Source organism: Gossypium hirsutum, chromosome D05 (assembly GCF_007990345.1).
Source record: "Gossypium hirsutum isolate 1008001.06 chromosome D05, Gossypium_hirsutum_v2.1, whole genome shotgun sequence".
NCBI lineage: Eukaryota > Viridiplantae > Streptophyta > Magnoliopsida > Malvales > Malvaceae > Gossypium > Gossypium hirsutum.
This window is the reverse complement of record NC_053441.1, coordinates 27,455,550-27,477,954: the sequence shown is the minus strand read 5'-3', so window position 1 is coordinate 27,477,954 and position 22,405 is coordinate 27,455,550. Positions and strand designations below refer to the sequence as shown.

Below are 22,405 nucleotides of genomic sequence, written 5' to 3'. Positions count from 1 at the left end.
TTAGTTTCTACAATTTAATTTGGTTATTTTTATGCCATGTGCTTTTTAAATTTTAGTTATCACCATATGATAACTGTTAAATTCATTGAATTAATTTTTATTTTATTTCTAAATCTGATGCGTTAAACATATTATCATATATTTAATGTTGTGTTGGCTTATTATTTCCACATATTTCTCACTAAAAAATTTAATTAATGGATTAACAATCTACAACAGTATGTGTATTGCATAACTAGTCATTGAATTTAAACAAACAGCTATTGTTTGGGCCAAAATTAAAATTTTAAAAATTTGAAAAGTACAGGACTAAAATTGATCAAATTAAAGTACGAGGACTAAATTTAAAACATTTGTAAAAGACAAGGATTAATAGAAAATTTTGACCATTAGAATTATGATTATTATCATATGAAAAACCTGATGCCCAACCTTTAACAAATCCTAAGTCTATGTGCTGATTTCCCAAATTCAAAAATATAAAAATAAAATTAGTGCTGATTTACCATCCACGTGGTTCAACTTGGTCTACAGTCAATTTTATAACAATTCTGAATTCCCCATCTGTTTCTAACTCACAAATTTTTTATGTGAGATGATAATTTATGTTGTATTAAAAATTTTAATAAAATAATAAATTGAGTCTTAATTCGGTATTGTTGTCAATATGGGAGGATATGAATTCGAATAAGCTAAAACACAATATTTTCTTATTTAATAATTAAAAAGGAAATATAAATAATTTTAAATATAATATATATTTTAATTACAAAAGGATTGTAATATGAATGCGGACCATTAGGTGAATATTTGGATCAAAACTTCGTCATTAGGAAAAAAGTCAAATAAAGGAAGCTTCTATCGTATGACTTAATCGATAGCTTCCTTCCCCTGCTCTATATTAATTCTATTTTTCTCGAGGTTTATTTTAGAAAATAAATTTATATGGTTACCTTCCCTTAGAGGCTTGAATTGAATTGAATTGAGTACATCATCAATGGCGGACCAACAGAAAATCCATCCCGTCCCAGACGTGGAAGCGCCGCCAGAAACCTCCCCCAGTGCTCCCTTGGTTCCTCTAGCCACTTCTAAATCCGACACCGGCAACCCTGTCGAACAACATCCACTCAACTCCCAGTCCCATGGCCCTTCTCCTGTTAAGCATTCGACAGCTCCCAAGAAAAGAAGAAGCTGTTGTTGCAGGTGCATGTGTTGGACGCTGTCTCTTCTCTTGCTTCTGATCGTCATTCTGGGGATTATCGTCGGCATCTTATTCCTTGTTTTCCGACCAAAGCTACCCAAGTATTCTATCGACGGCCTGCGGGTTACGCAGTTCGATCTCAGTTCAGTGAATTCCAGCTTATCTGCTAGCTTCGATGTTAACATCACCGCCAGAAACCCCAATAAAAGAATCGGAATATATTATGACGGAGGTAGTCATATAACCGTATGGTACAATGAAACCCAACTATGTGAAGGGGCGTTACCCAAATTCTACCAAGGTCATCGGAACACGACCGTGCTGGTATTGCCGATGACAGGGCAAGTCCAGAACGGTACAGTGTTGCTGACGGCACTGCAACAGCAGCAGCAGATGACGGGGAACATACCTTTGATGCTGAGGGCTAAACAGACTGTGAGGGTTAAGCTTGGGAGCTTAAAGCTCATGAAAATGAAGTTCAGGATTAGGTGCCGCCTTGTGGTGAATGCTTTATCTGCTAACAATGCCATCAGAATTTCCAGCAGTAGTTGCAGCTTTAGGCTTAGACTTTAGAGTTTATAACTACGGCCATGGGGGTTGAGATATAATATATCATTTATATTACTTGATCCACATTTTTTTGTTTATTTTCTTTAATATTGGTATTGCCATAAGAATGGAGGATTTTTATGAGGTTTTGTCCTCCATATTATAAAATAAAAACACTGGTTTGTTTGCACCTAGCTCTGTAATTTCTTATTTATTTCTAGACCCATATATTATACAATAGTATTACCATTTTTTTTTTTGTGTTGAAGATCATAATAGTAATATCCTATTCTGTTCAAAATCCGAAATTTGGGAGTGATGACAAAAATATTAGATTCAGAAAACAATTTTTAAAACCAAAATTGTTGTTTTAGAATGGGTTAGAGCTTCGAATAGTATTGACTAAATATTGAATGTTAAAGCCAAAATGATTTAAGAGAAAAGAGATTCCGTTCCCAGGCTTGGATTTGTCCTCCTTGCCAAATAAATGCTACGAAGTGACATCTTGTACTCTTCAATTCACTTGTGCATACTCAAATATACTCAGCGGAACAAAATGATTGAACAACATAACCAACAGTATCATTTGACAGCAAGGACCATCTCCATTCATAGACCATCAACGCTGCAATCACCTTCATAGAAAACTCGGCAGCAGGTTGATTATTCTCGTCTCACTCCCATCTCCCACCGCCATCGCAGCACCTCATGTTGTAGGTATTATCCAAGCTGACAGAAATAACCGACTGCACAGCCTGTAAAGCTATCACTCTCTAAAATGATCTTCCTAAATCCATTTGCCAAGCCATCCATTACTGACAGAAGCTCTGCTTTTAGCACGGGTGCAGGCCCAATATTTCGACCAAAACCAAGACCGTGATTATACCCATTGAAGTAGACCACCCGTTGCTGCTACACCTGAATTATTATCAACAGCAGCACTTGTTTCATTTAGTCCTCCCCTCTCGGTGGTAAACACCATCCCAACCCCTTGCTATGTCCTCTGCTTCCCCTTACATATCTCAAAAAGTCATTAAAACTTAGGACAAAATCAAAGCTGTTACAGGTTTTTTGCTCAATTAGCCTTACACACCTTTATTTCCATATTTTCCAGGTTACTATAACATAGTTTACCACGGCAGATCTCTAAACTCCAAATGAAATTGAGCATCCCAGCAGCCCTCCGAAATTGCAGATAAGTGTCGGCCAACAAAAAATTTACCCGAATGACTCCCTTTAAATTAAAAAACATCCTCCTTCACGGGTCAATATCACAGGCGGCGGATCAAAACTCGTAACCAATGCGCATAGAAAGTTCCGTAGACATCAACAAATGAATTGGGACTCATTTGATTTACTTAAATTGACCCGATTCGTGGAATATAAGCAAAAACCCATCACTTGAATCTTGGTTGAATTGAAAGACTCCAGTAAATTGTATTTATCATGATAATTCTTGTAAATCTTAAAGGATAAACATGTATAGAATTTAAATTCCGTAATACTCTCTTATTGTATAGATGAAAACTAATTTTAGCTGTTGATGTAAATCAATCTGTACCGTTGAATTTGAAGAGTTTAACTATAAATAGATGTCTTCCTTCATTTGCAATCACCTCATCCTTTCTAAGTTAAAAGAAATATATATTGATAGTATTTAATCAAACACTTAGTGTGCACTCACTTTTTGTGGTTTTCTTTGTTCGTAGTTTCTTCTTTTTCTGAGTTTGCTTTCGTTTTATTTCAGTGTCTTCTCAATTCTAAAAATTAGGCTGATTTAGGTTCATTGGAATCGAAGAAATTACCTAAAATTGCACGGATTGCACGATGAAAAGTCGTGACACACAGGCCAACCTACCTTTCTTAAAATGAAAAATTGCACTTAAGCCTTTCTAAAATCAGAAAATTTATAAATTAATATATTAATATATTATAAAATTATATTTTATCCCTCCTAAAATGATAAAATTATGATTTAAACTTTTTAAAAATGATAAATTTACAAGCTTACAAGAGAAAATTGCAATTTGGCTCTCCTAAAAATTTATAAGTTAATTTTGACAAATTCGATCTAACACCTCTTTCTCAAGGACATTATCTAAAACATTCGACTTCAATCTATTGGGTTTGGATTTTTGTGCGACTTATCTCAATCCTGAGTAAATAACTGATTATATGTATAACAGGCCACGTGTAGCTTTAGGCTTGGTTCCAATGACAAGAAGCTTAATTCTAATTAGTTCTACAAAGATTCAGTCCCTTCTCTAGAGTTCTAAAGTCTTTCGGGACAATCCAGGAATCTTTTGACTCGGTTTTCTTGTGCTTGCATCATTTCAGACTTGATCTAGTTCTTTGGATAGCTTTATTCATGGGTAGTTCGTGATATTCTCCCCACTCGTTCTAGCAATACCCTCGTTATTGATTATATGTATCGATGCCTTCTACGTGAGTGACTTCTTTGGGGTCACTATGCCACGTCTTCTACCCTCGGCTTCTCTCAACCATCGCAACTCTCATAACCTTCACTCTCGGTTCCTTTACTTCCACGATGTGGACACTTAATTCACTCCTTTCTTTGCACTCTTGCATTGGAGGGCTTAGACTTCTTCGATTGCACATTCTCCCTTGGAGGCCTCCGCCTTAAGACACCCCCGTGCTCCATGTTTTCCAACCAAATTAACAGCACTTTTCGTTGTTGTAGTAGTACTAGTAGTATTACTCACAAATGTTGTTGAAGCTATGTCATTATCTGCAACAGGGGAATGAGCCTCAACGACTTCTTTGCAAGCACTGCCTCCAAGAGCCATTGCTACTCGAAATGTCCACTACCGCAATTATTTTATATTTATCCACTTTCAGAGGCTTCACTCTCTATTTCCCTGTAATAAAGGATGAAAAGTAGATGTCAAAAAAGGAAAACGAAAACTGAAAAATTCTCAATCTTGTTAATGAAACATTTAGCTACGGCAAAACTAAAGATGCAAAGTACAATGTTATTACATTCCAGCAGGGCAACCCAATATCCATGGCAATGATTGTATTATAAAACATTCGACTTAAAACCATCTCAATGTTCTTCAAATTTCCAAAAGATGAAAGAAAACTTTAAAAACAACTTCTAATTCCTCTGATGGTGCTGTTATAACATAATTTTCCATCTTTAAGCAAACAAAAGGAAGGACCATAGATAAAAGAGAACCATGGATAGCTAAACACTACCTTCAACAATTACAATATTTGGTTGAATAAAATACTGATAGGGAATACGCAAGGAGTAACTAGAAAAAAAAAACATTTTTACCGTATAGTTATAAAAAATATATTTTATATAAATGTAAATTAATTATATTTAATAATAAAATATAAAATAAATTAATACAAAAATTTATAAATAACATTGGATAAAACTAAAATATATAAATATTGTATTAATTTTTCTTATAATTTACTATATTAAATATAATTAAAAGTTAAACAAAATATTATTTGTAAGTGTGTTAAAAATAATATTCTTTAAAGTATAAAATATTTTCATTTTTATATTTTATATAATAAATATATTATATTTGAAAATTACTTATAAGAAAATTATATAATATTAATATATTAAAAAACAAAATAAATTCAATTTATTTTATTTGTTTTAATTTTCTACCTTCTCATCTTTTCTCTTTTGCCTAAAATAATCAGTACTGCACAGGTGAACGCATTATTTTTTCTACTAGAACTGATAAGTATTGGTACCGATTTGTTTCGGTGTACTGTTGTATATGAAAATATTTACAAATATCAAATAAATGATCTTGAATAAATTTTAAATATAAAATATTTATCAATTATATAAAATACTCATTAATAAACTCCACAAATAAAAATACATCATTCAAAAAAACCAAAATTAACAAGAAAAAAGAAACTAAAGGTTGAGTGGGGATTTTTTTTTCTTTGATAATTGAGTGAGTGAATTTTATTATTATTATTATATTTTAGTTTTTATATTTTAAATGTGAAAGTATGTCCCAAAAAATTCAAAGTTTAAAAGTTTTTTTGATTGGTCAATACATTCTAATTAATTTTTATAATAATAATAGTCAATGGTAGATCTTGGGACTAAATTTTGGGGGCCTAATAAAATTTTCAAAAATTTTATAAGTTTAATGAGAATTTTTTAAAAAAAAATTAAGAGAGTTTAATTAAAATTAAAAAAAATTTAAGGAAGAATTGAAATTTTTCAAAAATTTTGAGAAGGCATAATTAAATTTTTTAAAATTTTCTAAGGAAAAATGAGATTCCTCTAAATTTTGAGGTCCCCTCAGTCTGACAATAGTAAATTGTAACACCCCTAACCCGTATTCATTGTCAAAATAAGGTTATGGAGTATTACAGGATGACGGAATAGTAAATCATTCAAATCAAACATTAATACAAACATAATCAAATTGCTTGGACCTTAAGAAACTCAAATACTAACTAAAATACAAAATCAAAATTGACATTAATCGGGTCAAAAACACATCAAAACCAACCTAATATGTGCCTAACCGATGTACCTTCATTGGTACCACAATTATTTACAATTTAATCTCAAAATACACATTAATTTAATTCATCAACTCATTCAAGCAATACCAAATCAAAATAACTAACAAAGTTACCACAACCACAATACATCAAATATATGTAAGCCACACATACAAGCATAACAACTATACCTCATTCTCATACCCTTTGCAAATTGGTTATTTGCACAAAATATCATTCATAACATTTACATAAGCCAAACATTAACCAAAATAGCACAAGAGCCTATACATGCCATATAATCCGAATTTAACGTTTCAAAAACTACCAAGATAAACTGGATAGTGTGACTTGAGTGCCGATCCGATCGTCCAACCTTCCAAAAATCTACAATCACATTAAACAACAAAAGTAAGCTTAATGAAGCTTAGTAAGTTCGACGAGATAAACAAAAAGCTTACCGAACTAACTATAATAAATCAAATAATAAAAATCATCCAAGAAAACTCCCTGTCATTCACAACTTCAATCGATAAATACATCCGTATTCAAATCAATACAAAATTAAATTACATGTCTTTCAAATTCATTAAATAAATCAACCGAGATTTTTGCATTTGAAAAACGACTTACGGGTAAGAGTACATCGTCAACAGAAGCTCATAAGAGCTGGTCCTTCCGAATACGCCAACAGAAGCTCAAAAGCTAAACAAAAGCTCGTAAGAGTTGATCCACCCAATCATGACAAACAAAAAGTAAAACACGAGAGTTCGCAACAAATGCTGAACCCCGGTTTACTTGGGTAAAATGTTGATATCTCCCTCCAATACCATCTCCACTCCAAACCCCCGTCATACACCAAATCACGAATGTACTCAAATCTCGCATTCAATTCAAACCGAATATCCAATTTAATATTATAATTCAAACATTATTCATTTCCAACAATAGAATATATGCATAATACCAATCATAAATTTATACAAATGTTAAATTTTAACCGTACGAACTTACTTGGACTGAATTGTAGTAATTGTAGAAGTTCAGGGACTATTCTGCTATTTTTCTTTTTTCACGAGTATCTACGGGATCTTGATCTAAAATATAAAATTACTCATTTATTAGCATATATTTCATTTCCAATCTATTTTACTATTAATACCCTTTTATTTTTCAAATTTACGCAATTACCCTAAACTTTTACAATTTTTGCAATTTAATCCATTAATTAGTTAATCTATCAAATTAACTAATTTTCTCAAATAAATAATATATCCAAATATTCTAGGCCCTCATACAGCCCCTAATAAACCTAAAATTCACTATCAAACCCTAATATTTTGACATTTTCACAATTTAATCCTAAAATCAATATTTAACAAAAATCACTTTACAAAATCATCACACAACACAATCAAAGATCCAAATCCATGTTATTCATAAAAAAATCTAATATTTATCAATGGAAACTTCCAAAATTTTAAACAGAATCAGAAACGAAGGTACAAGTTAGTTGGACCTAATTGCAACGATCTCAAAAACATAAAAATTATAAGAAATGAGTAAGAATTGAACTCACATGGAAGCTCCCATGCTCAACCGATTCTCCAAGCTATTTCTATGGTGTTTCGACAGTGAAAAAAGAAGAAAATGAAGAAGAAAACCTATTTCTTCTTACTTAATTTTGTTTTAATTTCAACTAAATTATAAGTTTGCCATTATAATTTCATTATTTTGTCCTTATCCATCAATTTGTCATCCCACTATATTATTTAGGGCTTAATTATCACTTAAGTCCTTCCTCAATTAATAATTACACTATTTCATCACCTAATTGCTATAATTAGCAAATTGTGCGTCTTTTTCAATTTAGTCCTTTTTCTTTAATTAACTAACTAAACATTAATATTTCTTAACCAAATTTTAATACGACTATAATGAATCTATAAATATTCTAAAAATAATATTTATGAGTTGATACGAGGAAAATTTGTGGTCTCAAAACTACTATTCCGTCACCACTAAAAATTGGGTTGTTAGATAAATAGTTAAAAATTTTATAATTTTTACTATTATTCATGTATCATATTTCGACCACTGTAATCAAAATTGACTGGAACTAATCCGTGTAACCAGTATAAACTAAAATTTTTACCGATGCGAAAAATATACTACTTGTCCCGCTTTAGCACTAGAATGATGAGCACCGACCAATACGACGATATCCAATACAGAACCAACTACCATGATTTTTTATTTTTTTTATTATGACCTAAAACTTCAAAAGCCTCCATTTACATATATATATATTTAAGAGTAGCTATTGCGATTTTTTTGTGACAATTTCGTCATTTGGCCTGTCAAGGTTATATCACATAACGAAAATTGGTATTTCATTTAAAAATCATAAAATTATACAAAAATATTTAAAATTAAAAAATTATAAAAAATAAAATACTAAAAATTGATGTTCTAACACCCCTAACCCACATCCTTTGCCGGAACAGGGTTACAGAATGTTACCGGAGTTTACAGAATAATTACACATAATTCCACTATTTACTTATGATCATATCAAAGTTGTCCACTCAAGCCATTGCCATTAAATTATCTATATTTTGAGCTACGGAACTCCGAATTAAGATTCGCTAAATTTCTTTGAAACTAGACTCACATATCTTCTTACCATAAAATTTTCAAAATTTATGGTTTAACCAATAAGTACAGTTTATTCTTTAAAGTCACCCTTATTCTTTCCACATTTATCCCATATGCCTAACACACAAGTCATAATCATATCATTCAACCATGGTCACAAGCTAGTGCATTTAACCAAAGTTTTTTCTTTTTTCAAATTGATCGCATGGTAAGTCATTTCATAAAAAAATTGCATAATTTAAACCTTACTACTTTTTCATGAGCACTAGCATGTTTTCACTTAAATACTTACCAATTCAATGCATTATATAAATAATCATATTACCATTCTGCCAATGGCTTGACACTTGCCTATGCATCAAGCAACCACACTGGTTAGCGTACTTGCACATATTATATATAAATTCAACTTTGATAAACTTATTTTCTCGACATGTCAAACTTGAGTTTATTACAATAACCATATCATATTTCATTTGGTTCACAAATATATCAATTCTCATGCTTGCTATATAAATAACTTTTCACAATTTATTTCACATTTCATTATATAATTGCAATATCCATTCCATAGTCATTTCATGAGTATATAACTCATATATTCCATATATTTGTAACATATTTCACATTTTATTTTCAATTCACTATTTCATATTCTTAGCCCAAAGTAGACTTTATAGAACACCAGATATACGGAACAAATACAGAGGTGCATTATTATGCACTAATGAACTGAGAGCACTAAAGTGCTATACAGAGAGCACAGATGTGCTAATCGGAGAGCACTAACATGCTAATAATCAGAGAGTACTGATGTGCTAATAATCAGAGAGCACGCTAAGGTTCCTTGATGGCATGCCACTAATATCCTAGTAGTTCTAATCTCATCTACTTGGGCAAATTATATTATGCACATATATCACTTTTACACTTTTCGCATAATGCTTCTATATACTTTACAATTTAATCCTTACACCGATAATCCGTATACTTATATCTTCACTATCTTTAATACATGTAATATATTTCTAAATTCATTATTCATCCATAATTCACTAATAATCCTTATCATGTATTTCACATATCATTTTTATATATTTTGTAATTTAGTCCTTAGCACAAAATTTCATGTATCAATATATTTTACTTTTAATAACACATAGAACATAATTCAATACTAACATATATTTCTCATTCAATTCAATAAAATTACTTACCTCAATATTTACTTAATTAAGCTCAATATCAAATAATAATCAATTTCAATTTCTTGGGTCCAGTTATCGCTTACTTTTCTTAATCAATTTAGGGAATGGTTACGGAATTGAGTACTTCGTTTTCACAATGCCATAGTATAACTATGGTCTTGCACATAATCGCATATCACACACCAAAGCCATAGCCCAACCATGGTCTTACACGGAAGCACATATCACACCGATGCCATAGCCTAGCTATGGTCTTATACGGAAACCACATATCACATATTGCCATGGTCCAACCATGGTCTTTTTCGTCAATGCGTATGAGTCACTGAACGAAAGTACTCAATCCAATGTTCCACTAAATTAGAACTTTTATTCAAACATTCATATTTTCACAATTATCTCAGTTTAATAACATTCATATACAATAACATACCATAGCATTCATGAAATTTTCATAACAATTCATTAAGTTTAGTCATATGAACTTACCTGGGCCAAGTAGTAGAATTTGTAAAAATTTAGAGACTGTTTTGATATTTTCTCTTTTTCGCGTTTATCTTCGGATTCCCGATCTATAATATAAATTTTTCCATTCATTAGCATCTAATTCAATACTAATTCACTTCACAATTTATGCCCTTTAATATTTGAAATTACACTTTTGCCCCAAAATTTTCAATTTTTACAATTTAGTCCCTACTCAATTAACACTTTAATTGGACTAATTTTTCCTCAAATAACACTTTATCTAATCATTTTAGGCTATTATACAGCCTTTGATATTCAGAAATTCAATACAAAACCCCAATTCCTGGCTTTTTCACAATTAGGTCCTAAAAATCATTTTCTACTAAAATCACTTAATAAAATCATAATATAATGAAATTAAAGCTTCAAATATATGATAATTCATCATAAAATTCCAGTACTCACTCATGGTAACTTTGAAAATCATTGATATAATCAAAAACAAATGAATTCAATAGTTGGACTTAATTGTAAAAGTCACAAAACATGAAAATTACGAAGAAAAAGTAAAAACTGAACTTACATGATGAAAAATATGAAAAACCAGCTTGAAAACTCTCTCCTATGGCTTTTTGGCTGAATAAAAATGATGAAATCTCTAGATTTTCAATTTTGTCTTTGTTTTATATGTTTAATTTGCAAAATTTCCAATTTTGCCCTTGTTTCTCCTTATTTTCTTGTTGATTTTCTTGCCCAAACTGTCCAGACCATATAACTTGGGCCTAATTGCCTTTTAAATCCCTCATTATTAATCACTTAAGCTATTTAATCATAATTTAACAAATTTTGCACTATTTTCAATTTAGTCCTTTTTAATTAATTGACTATCCCAACGTTAAAATTTTCTAACAAAACTTTAATACTAACTCAATGACACTTCATAAATATTTATAAAAATATTTATGGCTCGGCTTATGAATTTGAGGTCTCGATATCTCGTTTTAGACCTAATTTACCTAATAAATTCTTTTTAAATCACAAAATTCACTAATTCAAAAATTCTTCTAAATTCACACTTGACCCATAATTATTAATTTATTAAATTTTTAAGCTTACTTGTCAGATTTAGTGATCCCAAATCACTGTTTCCTACACTACTAAAAATTGGGTTGTTACAGATGTTCGATAAGATCTCCTCTCAGTCTCACTTATTTTAATTTTCCTTTAGGGTCATCAATTGTATATTTTTAAGTCTATTTGATTTAGTCCAATTTTTATGATTTAGTCCCTGAACTCAAAAATCAATTAGCCATCACTTTCATCAACCAACCACTTAGGTTTTATCTACTCATGCTCATATTTGAACCCATTAACAATAAGAAATTAAAGAGAAACGCCATTAACTTAACCTAAAAGAAAGTTGATAAAAACTCAAGCTTTCTTGCAAAAGCTTGAGGAACACAATAATGGCAGCAAAGAAGATAAATAAAAACACCCAAGATAATATTTTTTAACAAATGAAATATAACAAACCTGAGTGGTATTAAACTAATGGATTAAATTGCAAATACAAGAAAGTTTGAAGAGCTTAACAAGTAAATAAATCCTAGCTACAATAATAACTAGTTTAACTACCAGCTAAGGAAATAAGAAAAACTAGAAAATGAACAAGAAGATAAACCCTAAGCTATAGAGAAGAAGAACTAAACCCTAAAAGATGAAGAGAAAAATGTAAAACTAGCTAACGTGAAGTGTGTCTCACTTAGACAATTTAACCTCTTTTAGCATTTTTCTGACCCGTTGTATGCTCACAATTACTGACAGCTTACTAACTTGTAACGCTGGTGGTTTATCCACAAACTGGAGTGTTTGGGATATAAGAATTATAGGGAATTCTTACTATGGAGTGTAGCGGTAGGGTAGGATTCAATTATACTGTTAAACTGAAATTGCTATAACTTGTAACACTGGTGGTTTATCCACAAACTGGAGTGTTCGAGATATAAGAATTATAGGGAATTCTTACTATGGAGTGTAGCGGTGGGGTAGGATTTAATTATACTGTTAAACTGAAATTGCTAAATGTACTGCATCATCACGCATTAACATGCTTGAATGGATTGCCAATTTCTGCTATGCTATATGAATACTAATGTATTGAAAACTATTATTATTTATGCTTGGATTACTATTTGGCACGGATTTATTTGTGATGGAACTCACGTTGAGCTTCATAGCTCACTTCCCCTTTAATTTTCATCCTGACAGATAACCCGCTAGGTTAGGATGTAGACGCGACATCTGGAGGGTCTCAACTTTGATTTTACTAAAATATTTTAGAGTTATTATTCCAATTATTAAACCATATTATCTTATTTTGAACCATGTCATGGGATTTGAGATTATGGATTTTATTTTGCATGACACTTAATTTTATTTTAGGATAATAAGAGATGATTATTTATAAGCTATGCATGAAACCCCAGTTTTTATTTAAAAGCATCCACTTATCATTTTTCTGCTGCTATATCTTAATTAAGGTTTTGAAGAATTAATTGATATGTAATTAAGATTCCTACAAAATTAAACAAAGATTTTTAAAAAGATTGTTTTCAAAACTGCAATAGCTCATCGAGTCACTTCGGTGGCTAATGTATTCTTCTGAATTCGAGTCTAACGTCTAGGCCGGGTTGGGAAGGTTACAAATGTTGAGCTCATTTTGTATTTGTTAGGGTTTAACTCTTTATCAATAAAAATCAATTATAGATATATTAATCACATGGTTGGCATGGTGGTTGCTCACCTCATCTCTTAATCATGTGGTTGAAGGTTCAATCTTCACTCATAAGAATAGAGCACATTTTGTAGTGAACCATTTATCTCTTTAAAGAGCACCTACAGTGAAAAGATTAATTTTAATTAAAAGAAATCTTAAAGTCATTACTCTGATTCCTATAAGACGATGAATACTTTAATACATAATGTACTTTAAAGACCTCGATACTATTAAGCGTAACGATAATTTTAAAAAAATCTCGAAATTACTTGATTAAAGAAATAATGATAAATCCACTAACAAGTGTTGTATGTAATTTTATATATTGTGATTACTTTAAGAAAATTGTTTGGTATACGGTAAGTAAAATTTGTAGACTCTATAAATAGAGTGAGGAGTTGATAAATATCCTATAAAAATATAATAAAATATTAAAAAAAGACATCAATTTTTAAAATTGCTAAAAAAGAAAAGAAAAGAATACACTGCAATATATGAAATACTCACCCATATATGTATATATATACCAAAACTATATCAGGGTTGTTGGGCAGCGTCATCATCGTTGTCATTATCAGCAATAACTCAATCAGTGAGCTGTAAGGGGAAAAAAAACAAATCCTGCTTTAAAAGATAATTACAGCTTGTTTGGTTCGATGTAATGGGTTTACCATTACGCACCGAATCGGTGAGCCCCACATATTCCAGCGTTTGGTTCGCTGTAATGCCCATTACGCGCCGAATCGGTTACGTACGTATTCCTCCTTATTCACCGATTTCTATTCCCTGCCCTTTGTTCAGTTTAGCTCCCGTTTAGCATTCTCCCAATTCCTATGCCCTGTTTTACCCTCATCTTCCCAAGCCGAAATCCACCTCCAGAACTCTCCCTCCCAACATCAAACAGAATCTGCCAAGTAAATGACCTCCACTGCTCCCGTTTCACTTTCATTTGATTGTTTTGTCGAACCAAACGCACCCTTTTGTTCTTCAAATGCAGTGAGTAGGGAAGTCCAAAAACAGACTTCTGTTCTTCAAATCCCAACAAGTATCTCCAAAGAAACCCTCAAGAAAACCTTTCCAATTCAAGCAAGGTAAACATTATCTGCCCTAACATTTTTTTGTCACGTGTTTTCCCTTTTACGTCTATGATGAGAGATTCAACATTTCTTGAAATTGAATCATGCATTCACCTTTAAAATGAGGTTTTAGTAAGACTTGATTCATCAAATTAGTTGAATCTCTGCTTATAATCGTTAAAAATTGGCATCTAAGGTTTCTGAAAACTAGGGCTTAAACTAGTTGAATTGATTCATGAATCCTTATTTTCATGAAATAAAACTTTAATTCATTTGATAAAGAATTAGAAGTTGTAATGGCTTGATTCTTGATCATTTTTTTCAATTTCAGCAGACAAATCAGAAAATCCGAGAGTCAGGGAAAATACAGTTAAAAGCGTATAGAAAAGAGACAAAGAGAGCTCTTCGTCTTCTTCTTCCCAATGCTGTGTAAGATGCTTTTAATTGTAAAATCATACCCTTTAATTGGTTAAGTTTTGTTTCAGTTCATTGCTGGTTTGTTTCCGAATTGTTGACCTTTTCTTTTCGTTTCAATTTCTGTTTCTTTCTGGGATTTATGTTAGTGCTTTCTTTTCTATGTACTTTCATTTTCTTCCTTATATCTACTAGTGATTCAACTTGTAGGTGATTTTGGCTCTTTTATATATAAATTGTCAATAGCAGTTTTAGAATCATTATTTTTTGATTTAAGATGCTTTCTCATTCTTAAGGATAGGGTATTTATTTATAACATTGATATGAATCGAAATTGTATGATAACTTATTTTAGCTTGTCTTGGCTTGGAATACCCTGAAAGTTGAAAAGAGGTAAGTTTGCATCAATCAGAGGGTTTTTAGGACATTCTATTTATGTCAAGTAACCTTCTTCTATGTTAAATTGTGTGAGTGCTTTGATATAAGCATATATCCGACATGGTTTTAGTGTGTAAAATGGACTACTAGATTGGTAAACAAGCATTAGCTGCATACCATTAACATGGAAATGCTTCCTGAAGTATGTCTGCCTCAAGTGCCTAGGTTGCCTTTTGGTAACTGCGCTGTTTTATATGACATGTTGTAATTAAGATGGTTCTGTGTCTGCTACAAGAATGATGTTGTCTATGTAATCATCTGTGTTCATCCTATCAGCATGTGGAGTTTGGTTAAATGCTGCATCTGTGTTCATCCTATCATACTGCTCTACTTTTTTGTGAGTGTATCACTAGGATTTTGGTTAAATGACTTACAAAGCACTTACCTGATGTGATTCTAAATTTTTTTTTCTGGTTTAAAAAACAATCCCTGCAAAGACTGAAATTTTTTGCTTATGGGATTCTTGAGAGTATTGATGTTCCAGTTAATTGATGTTCAATGTGAACTTTTGTAGGTATTGGACTGTTAGCTACTGATTTGCTCCAGACATAAATCGTTGGCAAGCTGAAGCTCTAGTTGCAATTCAAGAGGTATTTTATAGTTGCAATTCAAGTAAATTGGACTGTTTTTTTATGGCTTACTCCATAGTAATGTTTTTATAGTTATATTTTGCAAGTGGTGATGTAATAAGTTGATTTTTATTGGTATTGAAAATTTTGAATACGGATATATGTCAATTTTTTTATTAATACGGATATGTGTGTGTGTGTGTGTGTGTCTGTACAAATGCATGGTTGGACTGAGATAAAATAAAATCATGGAAATAAAACTTATTGAAATGAAAAATGCATTTCTCGGGAAACAGTAAAACATGTTAATAGTACAGGAAATCCAGTTTAAGGTACTGGTGTGAATAAAAGCATGAATTATTCCTTTAAAATCCAGTTTTCGGTTGGAAGCATGAATTTTGTTTCGTCTCTGCATTTTTTAAATTTCGGTTTTAAATCATTAGTAACTAGTTTAAGTTGGACTATATAAATCGATAATGATTGAAATACATCAAAATAATCGATAATGATTGAAATACATCAAAATACATCAAAATGAAATTAAAATATTAAAATTTATATAAATCGATAATGATTGAAATACATCAAAATAATCTAAAAATATTGTTATTGAAGGTATCCTAGATTTAAAACTGAAATGAGTGGCAGTATGGTATTGCCAAGAAAACTCTTTGTTGGAAGTTAAATGTTATGTAGGCTTCATAGACTTGTACTGGGAATACAATATTTCACCAATTCATTAAATCATATCTCTAAAATCCTGAAATCTATCGGTAGATTATATTAATATGTTAGTTTAAGTACAGTAAAATGTAATTGCCAGTGAAGTTGATAATTTATGAATAATAAACTTTATTCTTAATAAATATTGGTAAATTTATTCATAATTAATATGTTTTTTTGTTATGATCCATATCACAATGTTTCTACCTTCTTATTTATTACAAGTATAATTATATGTGGTATCGATTATCAAATAGTATTAATTTTAGATGATTGATAAAGAAATGAATTTCTTGTTGCAAAGATAGTTTTAATTTCTATTTTGTTCTTTGTAATGATTCTAAATTTGTATTGTTCAGTTTTTTTTTATAGTGTGTTATTGCTTCCTCTTCTTTTTTGGATTGTTTGACTGCTTCCTCCACTCACAGTTGAGCATCTTCTTTTCACGCAATCACTGTAAGTTCCTTGGTAATTAAATTATTTAAGTTTACTGTACTGTTATTGAAATTATGATTGGAGAAATGTGACCCTTTTAAATAAATGCAGTGAGTAGAGAGATCAATCCCAAGTATCTCTAAATAAACCCTCAAGAAAAGCTTTCCAATTCAATCAAGGTAAAAATTGTCTGTCCTAACATTCTTTCAACATGTTTTCCCTTTTATGTTATTTTATGTATATAGTTTGTGAAACTTTGGTGGTGTTTTTGTGTTTATTGTATTGTACTAAACTTGTTGAATTATAATTTGATTTCTTTTCATTCATCATGTGTTATAATTTTATTCTTTATGAGTTTTTTATTCATGATATTGAACTCAATTTTAATTTTATAAAGTGTTCACATTATGATTCATGATATTAAAGTTAATTTTAATTTGTTTTTTTTCTTAAGATAATTATGTCAGGTGTTCCAGAATCAATTGTTCCTTCACAATCATCTCGAGGAACCAAAAGGAAATAGGTTCCAGAAGAAGATGCAGCACTGGTTTCCTGCATGGTGGACTTGCACAATATTGGGACATTTAACGCTGATACGGGGTTCAAAGCCGGTTACTTAAACGAGTTAGAAAAAATGTTAGAAAAGGCTTTACCTAATGCGATGTTGAAGGCAAGACCTAATATCGAGTCAAGGATTAGGTTACTGAAAAGAGATTGGTCAATAGTGTATGACATGCTTAATGGCCAAAACAATAGCGGTTTTGGTTGGGACGACCATAGGCAGGTCATTGTTGCTGAAGATGCGGTCTGGGACTCTTATTTAAAGGTAAGAATGAGTTCAACTCTTTATTATCCTATTCTTACCAAACTTATAACTAATATGATTTCCTCGTTTTTGTAGAGTCATAAAGAAGCCGGTCAGTTCAAACATCGTAGTTTCCCTTACTACGACCAACTTACTGCCATATACGCAAAAGATCGAGCGACTGGGAAAGACGCTCAAACAGCCGCTGACGTTCTTGAAGAAATAAATGCTGAGGATGTACCTTCTGCAGATATTAATGAAGACAGAAACGAATACTATGATTGCGATGCTAATGTCTCTTTCGATGACATGGATGTTTCTGCCACGGAGCCGCAAACAGACAAAAACCAAGGGGGTTCCTCATCTTCAAAGAGGAAAAAAAAGAATTCTGATACAACTGGTCATTTTTCTTCTTTAGTTAATGATGCTGCCACTTTATTGGCTGAAAACATGCAGGCAATTGGCGAACAAATCAGTAGGAGTATTGCCTCCGATGTGGTAGTTCACCAGGGCATCCAACAGAAAGCGGAAAATTTATATCCAACCTTATGTGAAATAGAAGGTTTAACTATGGATGAACAGTTTCAAGCATTGAGTAAAATTCCGGATCATCCAACTCAAATGGTAGTTTTCTTTAGTTTACCTTCTGATGTACGGTTGGAATGGGTTAGAAGATTTCTTGCTGACCATTAAAATTTATGGTTTTGTTGATGACATTTTCGTAACTTTTTCTGTTTGTAATATTTGGGATGGTATGTCATATACAATGTTCTAACTTTTTGATGTGGCAAAACTGTATAACATATAGATTGTGACATAGAATTTCATGAATCTCATTTAACCTTTTGTTAATATTCATTGTTATTATGTTTATGCAAAATATAATTCTAAAGTTATTTATTACTGCTAATAATTTTTTATTGTAGAATATTTAAATTATTTGTTCCACAAATGATATTTTAGCACATTAAATATGTATTGCAGTTTAATAATAATAAAGTAGATTATAAATTATATTTAATAATAATTATTTAAATTATATTTTATAGTATTATATATTATGATTTTAGTAAATTATATATTTTATTAAATTATATTTAATAATAATTATTTTAAATTATATTTTAGTATTATATATTATGATTTTATTAGTAAATTCATATAAGAATATTTATTAACAATTTTATTAAATTATATATTTTATTAAATTATATTTTATAACAATTATGTTAAATTATATTTTAGTATTATATATTATGATTTTATTAGTAAATTCATATAAGAATATTTATTAACAATTTTATTAAATTATATATTTTATTAAATTATAATTAATAATAATTATTTTAAATTATATTTTAGTATCATATATTATGATTTTATTAGTAAATTCATATAAGAATATTTATTAAAAATTTTATTAAATTATATATTTTATTAAATTATATTTTATAACAATTATGTTAAAAAATGATTAAATTATTTATTATTTATATTAATAATCTTATTAAAATTTAATAACAATAACAATAATCATCTAACTTAAAAAAATTCTGCTAAGGGTATTCTAGTCATTTTAGCTTTTTTCCTTATGTTATTACACCTCTATTCCATTCAACCAAACACAAGAATACCATTACGCCTCTATTCCATTACATTCAACCAAACAAAAGAATTACCTATTACGCCTCTATTCCATTACGCATCTATTCCATTACGCCTTTATTCTATTACAGCGAACCAAACGTGCTGTTAGTCTTGTGTCTTTCTCTGTTTACATTTTCAACATTTCACACCTCAAAGTCGTCGTTCCTAGTCAAGGTGAGCATGGATTCCAATCTTTACTTTTTCTTGTTTCATTGGGGTTGGGCAGTTCAAATCTAAATGATTGTTTTAAATTTTTTTAACCACCATAATCAGAAATAAAATTTGAATAAATTAGGATCTCAAAATTTTTAAAATTTTGATTTTATCATTAAACTAATAAAATTATTCTTAAAAAATGAAAATTAAATAGGGCAATTATTTTTGTAAAAGGAAAGACATTTGACAGCAACTCAAATTTATTGAAATAAATTTCATCCACAGAAGGCATAGGTTAAATTGAAATAAAATAAGTGTGGTGATTGGGGGGTAATGAATTATCCAAGTTTTAAAGTTTGTCGGAACAATAAATATAAAAATAATAATATTTAGCAGTAGAAAGATAAAAGGGGTTTTACCAGATGTGATATTATGATTGAAGGCAGGGGCCCCCACGAGTGGGGTAGTGCAAAAAAATTTACTGTTTACTGTTTCTTTTTTAAGCTTTAATTTGGATTGGCTCTAGTTGCTGCTTCTCTCACCTACTCCTCTCAGTGGATAGCATAGCGTAGCAGCAGTCAATCACAAGGAAGAAAAGAAGATCCTCACGCACTAACATCGGTGGTGTTGTTAGGATCACAACTCATAACCCGCCCTTTACACATAAAATAAATATTTATATAAATGACAAATAAATAAAGTAAAATAAATAATATAGGGCCTTCTTTTTTTGAGATGGTTTAATTTGGCAGACAAAGAAATCCTTGGAAACCCCATATGCAGATAATGGAGTCACAGAGCAATAAAAGCAGCAATAGCAGTGAGCATCATCATCATCACCATGGCCAAAAACAAGAAGCTTCACTGCAACTAGTCTCCCGTGATGGTCAACCACAAGCTGCTGCTGGTGCCGCACATGGGACCTCCTCCCATCAGGCTCAGGCTCAGACTCAGGCACAGCCTCAGGCCCCAGGTCATCATGTCTCATTCATGGGCTCCATTTCCAACCAAATTGGGGTTCCCTCTTCCTCCCCTACTTCCACTTCTTCCCTCGCTAAGCCTCCTGCTGCCAAAAGACCCACCAAAGACCGTCACACCAAGGTCGATGGCCGCGGCCGTCGCATCCGAATGCCCGCCGTTTGCGCCGCCAGGGTCTTCCAACTCACCCGAGAATTGGGTCATAAATCAGATGGTGAGACCATCGAGTGGCTGCTTCAACAAGCGGAACCTGCCATCATAGCTGCAACGGGAACCGGCACTATTCCAGCCAATTTCTCCACTCTCAACGTTTCACTTCGCAGCAGTGGATCAACCATTTCAGCTCCTTCATCAAAATCCGCACCTCTCTCCTTCCACAGCGCTTTAGGTTTTTACAACAGTAATGGAGATGAGGCCAGAAGGATCGGCAACAGTACCGCCATGCTAGGGTTTCATCATCAACTTTACCCTCAGCTCCTTCACCCCGAAACTCACATGAGAAGTGGCAGTAACCCTAACGACAACTACGCTACAAAGCCATTCAGAGATGACCTTTTCAAAGAAACATCTCAGCACAATGCTGAAACGGGTGCCATAGACGCGAATTCTCCTAAACCGGAGAGAACCGGAATGCCAGAACAAGAACCCGGTTTTTTTCAAACAGCCAACGTCATGCCAGCTCCAGCTATGTGGGCCGTTGCACCGGCCACCACCAATGGAGGTAATGCCTTTTGGATGCTGCCGGTAGGCGGTGGCGCCACAGCATCTTCAGCCACAGTGCCAGAAGCCCAGATGTGGACATTCCCGGCTCATTATTCAGGTGGGGCTAGAGGGAATCCGGTTCAGCTGGGCTCAATGATATTGCAACAACAGCAGGCCGGGGGTCAACAGCTTGGTTTAGGAGTGACGGAGACTAACATGGGGTTACTTGGCAGTGGAATGAATGTTTACAGCAACAATAATAGAGTGGGTTTAAAAATGAATTTGGAACAGCAGCATCATCATGAAAATCAAACTCAAGGCAGTGACAGTGGAGATGAAAATCCAGCTACAGATTCCCAATGATACAATTCTCAACTTTTTTTTTTAAATTTTACCTTTTTGTAAATGCACGTGTTTTGTTACTATTTTTGGATTGTTGATTGCTAGCTATTAGCTTTGATCCTCTAGTAGGATGCTGAACTGTTGTAATTGATGTGCAGTTGGGTGTCAAAGATTGCCCATTAAACTAGCACATCCCATCATTTCCATTTCCCAACTATTAGAAGTGTGAAAATATGGAGAAGAAAACGATTATAACAAAATAAAGAATATTTTCATGCCAACCTTACTTTTTGGTGCAAAAAATTTCTTTTCTCCTTTATTAATCTATTTTTGGCAATCTAGCTACATCCTCTTTCTTCTCTCATTTCTCCTATCTGATAGGCGTATAAGCTTTTCAGTATTATGCTTAAAATAAAATAAACTCCTTTCTACTTCACCCGACACCCAATCAACTGTATCTTTCATCTAACATTTCTTTTCTACCCTACTTCTAACATAATTTATACAGCTTATTATGGTGCATATTCATTATAAAAACCGTAGTAGGCCGTAGGCTGGGTGGGCTACCTCACTCAATCGATCCTGTCTAACATGATATTTTAAATTAAAAAAATAACTTAATGTAACAATTAAATTTATATTTTTATATTGAAAAGCAAAGACCCTTGAGAGGGTAAAAAAGGTATTTAGGATGTATCATTTAGTGAAATGGGAAGAGAGAGGAAAGAGAAGAAGAAGA

At 31.8% G+C, this 22,405-nt stretch overlaps 3 protein-coding genes across 3 annotated transcripts; all 3 read left to right on the top strand.

Annotated features, from left to right (window-relative positions):
• The first annotated feature begins 880 nt into the window (after positions 1-880).
• Positions 881-1,988, top strand: LOC107904887 (NDR1/HIN1-like protein 6). The gene has a single exon (XM_016831402.2). The coding sequence runs from the start codon at positions 998-1,000 to the stop codon at positions 1,772-1,774; it is 777 nt and encodes a 258-aa protein (XP_016686891.1). The 5' UTR covers positions 881-997; the 3' UTR covers positions 1,775-1,988.
• A 12,044-nt stretch (positions 1,989-14,032) lies between these two features.
• Positions 14,033-18,693, top strand: LOC107904888 (uncharacterized protein At2g29880-like). The gene is made up of 7 exons (XM_041094531.1): positions 14,033-14,472; positions 14,792-14,886; positions 15,824-15,899; positions 16,974-17,057; positions 17,148-17,215; positions 17,491-17,862; positions 17,938-18,693. Exons 6-7 carry the CDS (start codon positions 17,593-17,595, stop codon positions 18,532-18,534), a joined length of 867 nt encoding a protein of 288 aa, XP_040950465.1. The 5' UTR covers positions 14,033-14,472; positions 14,792-14,886; positions 15,824-15,899; positions 16,974-17,057; positions 17,148-17,215; positions 17,491-17,592; the 3' UTR covers positions 18,535-18,693.
• Positions 18,694-19,995: 1,302 nt separating this feature from the next.
• Positions 19,996-21,947, top strand: LOC107904889 (transcription factor TCP23). Its single transcript, XM_016831403.2, has one exon. The coding sequence runs from the start codon at positions 20,422-20,424 to the stop codon at positions 21,685-21,687; it is 1,266 nt and encodes a 421-aa protein (XP_016686892.1). The 5' UTR covers positions 19,996-20,421; the 3' UTR covers positions 21,688-21,947.
• The last annotated feature ends 458 nt before the right edge of the window (positions 21,948-22,405 follow it).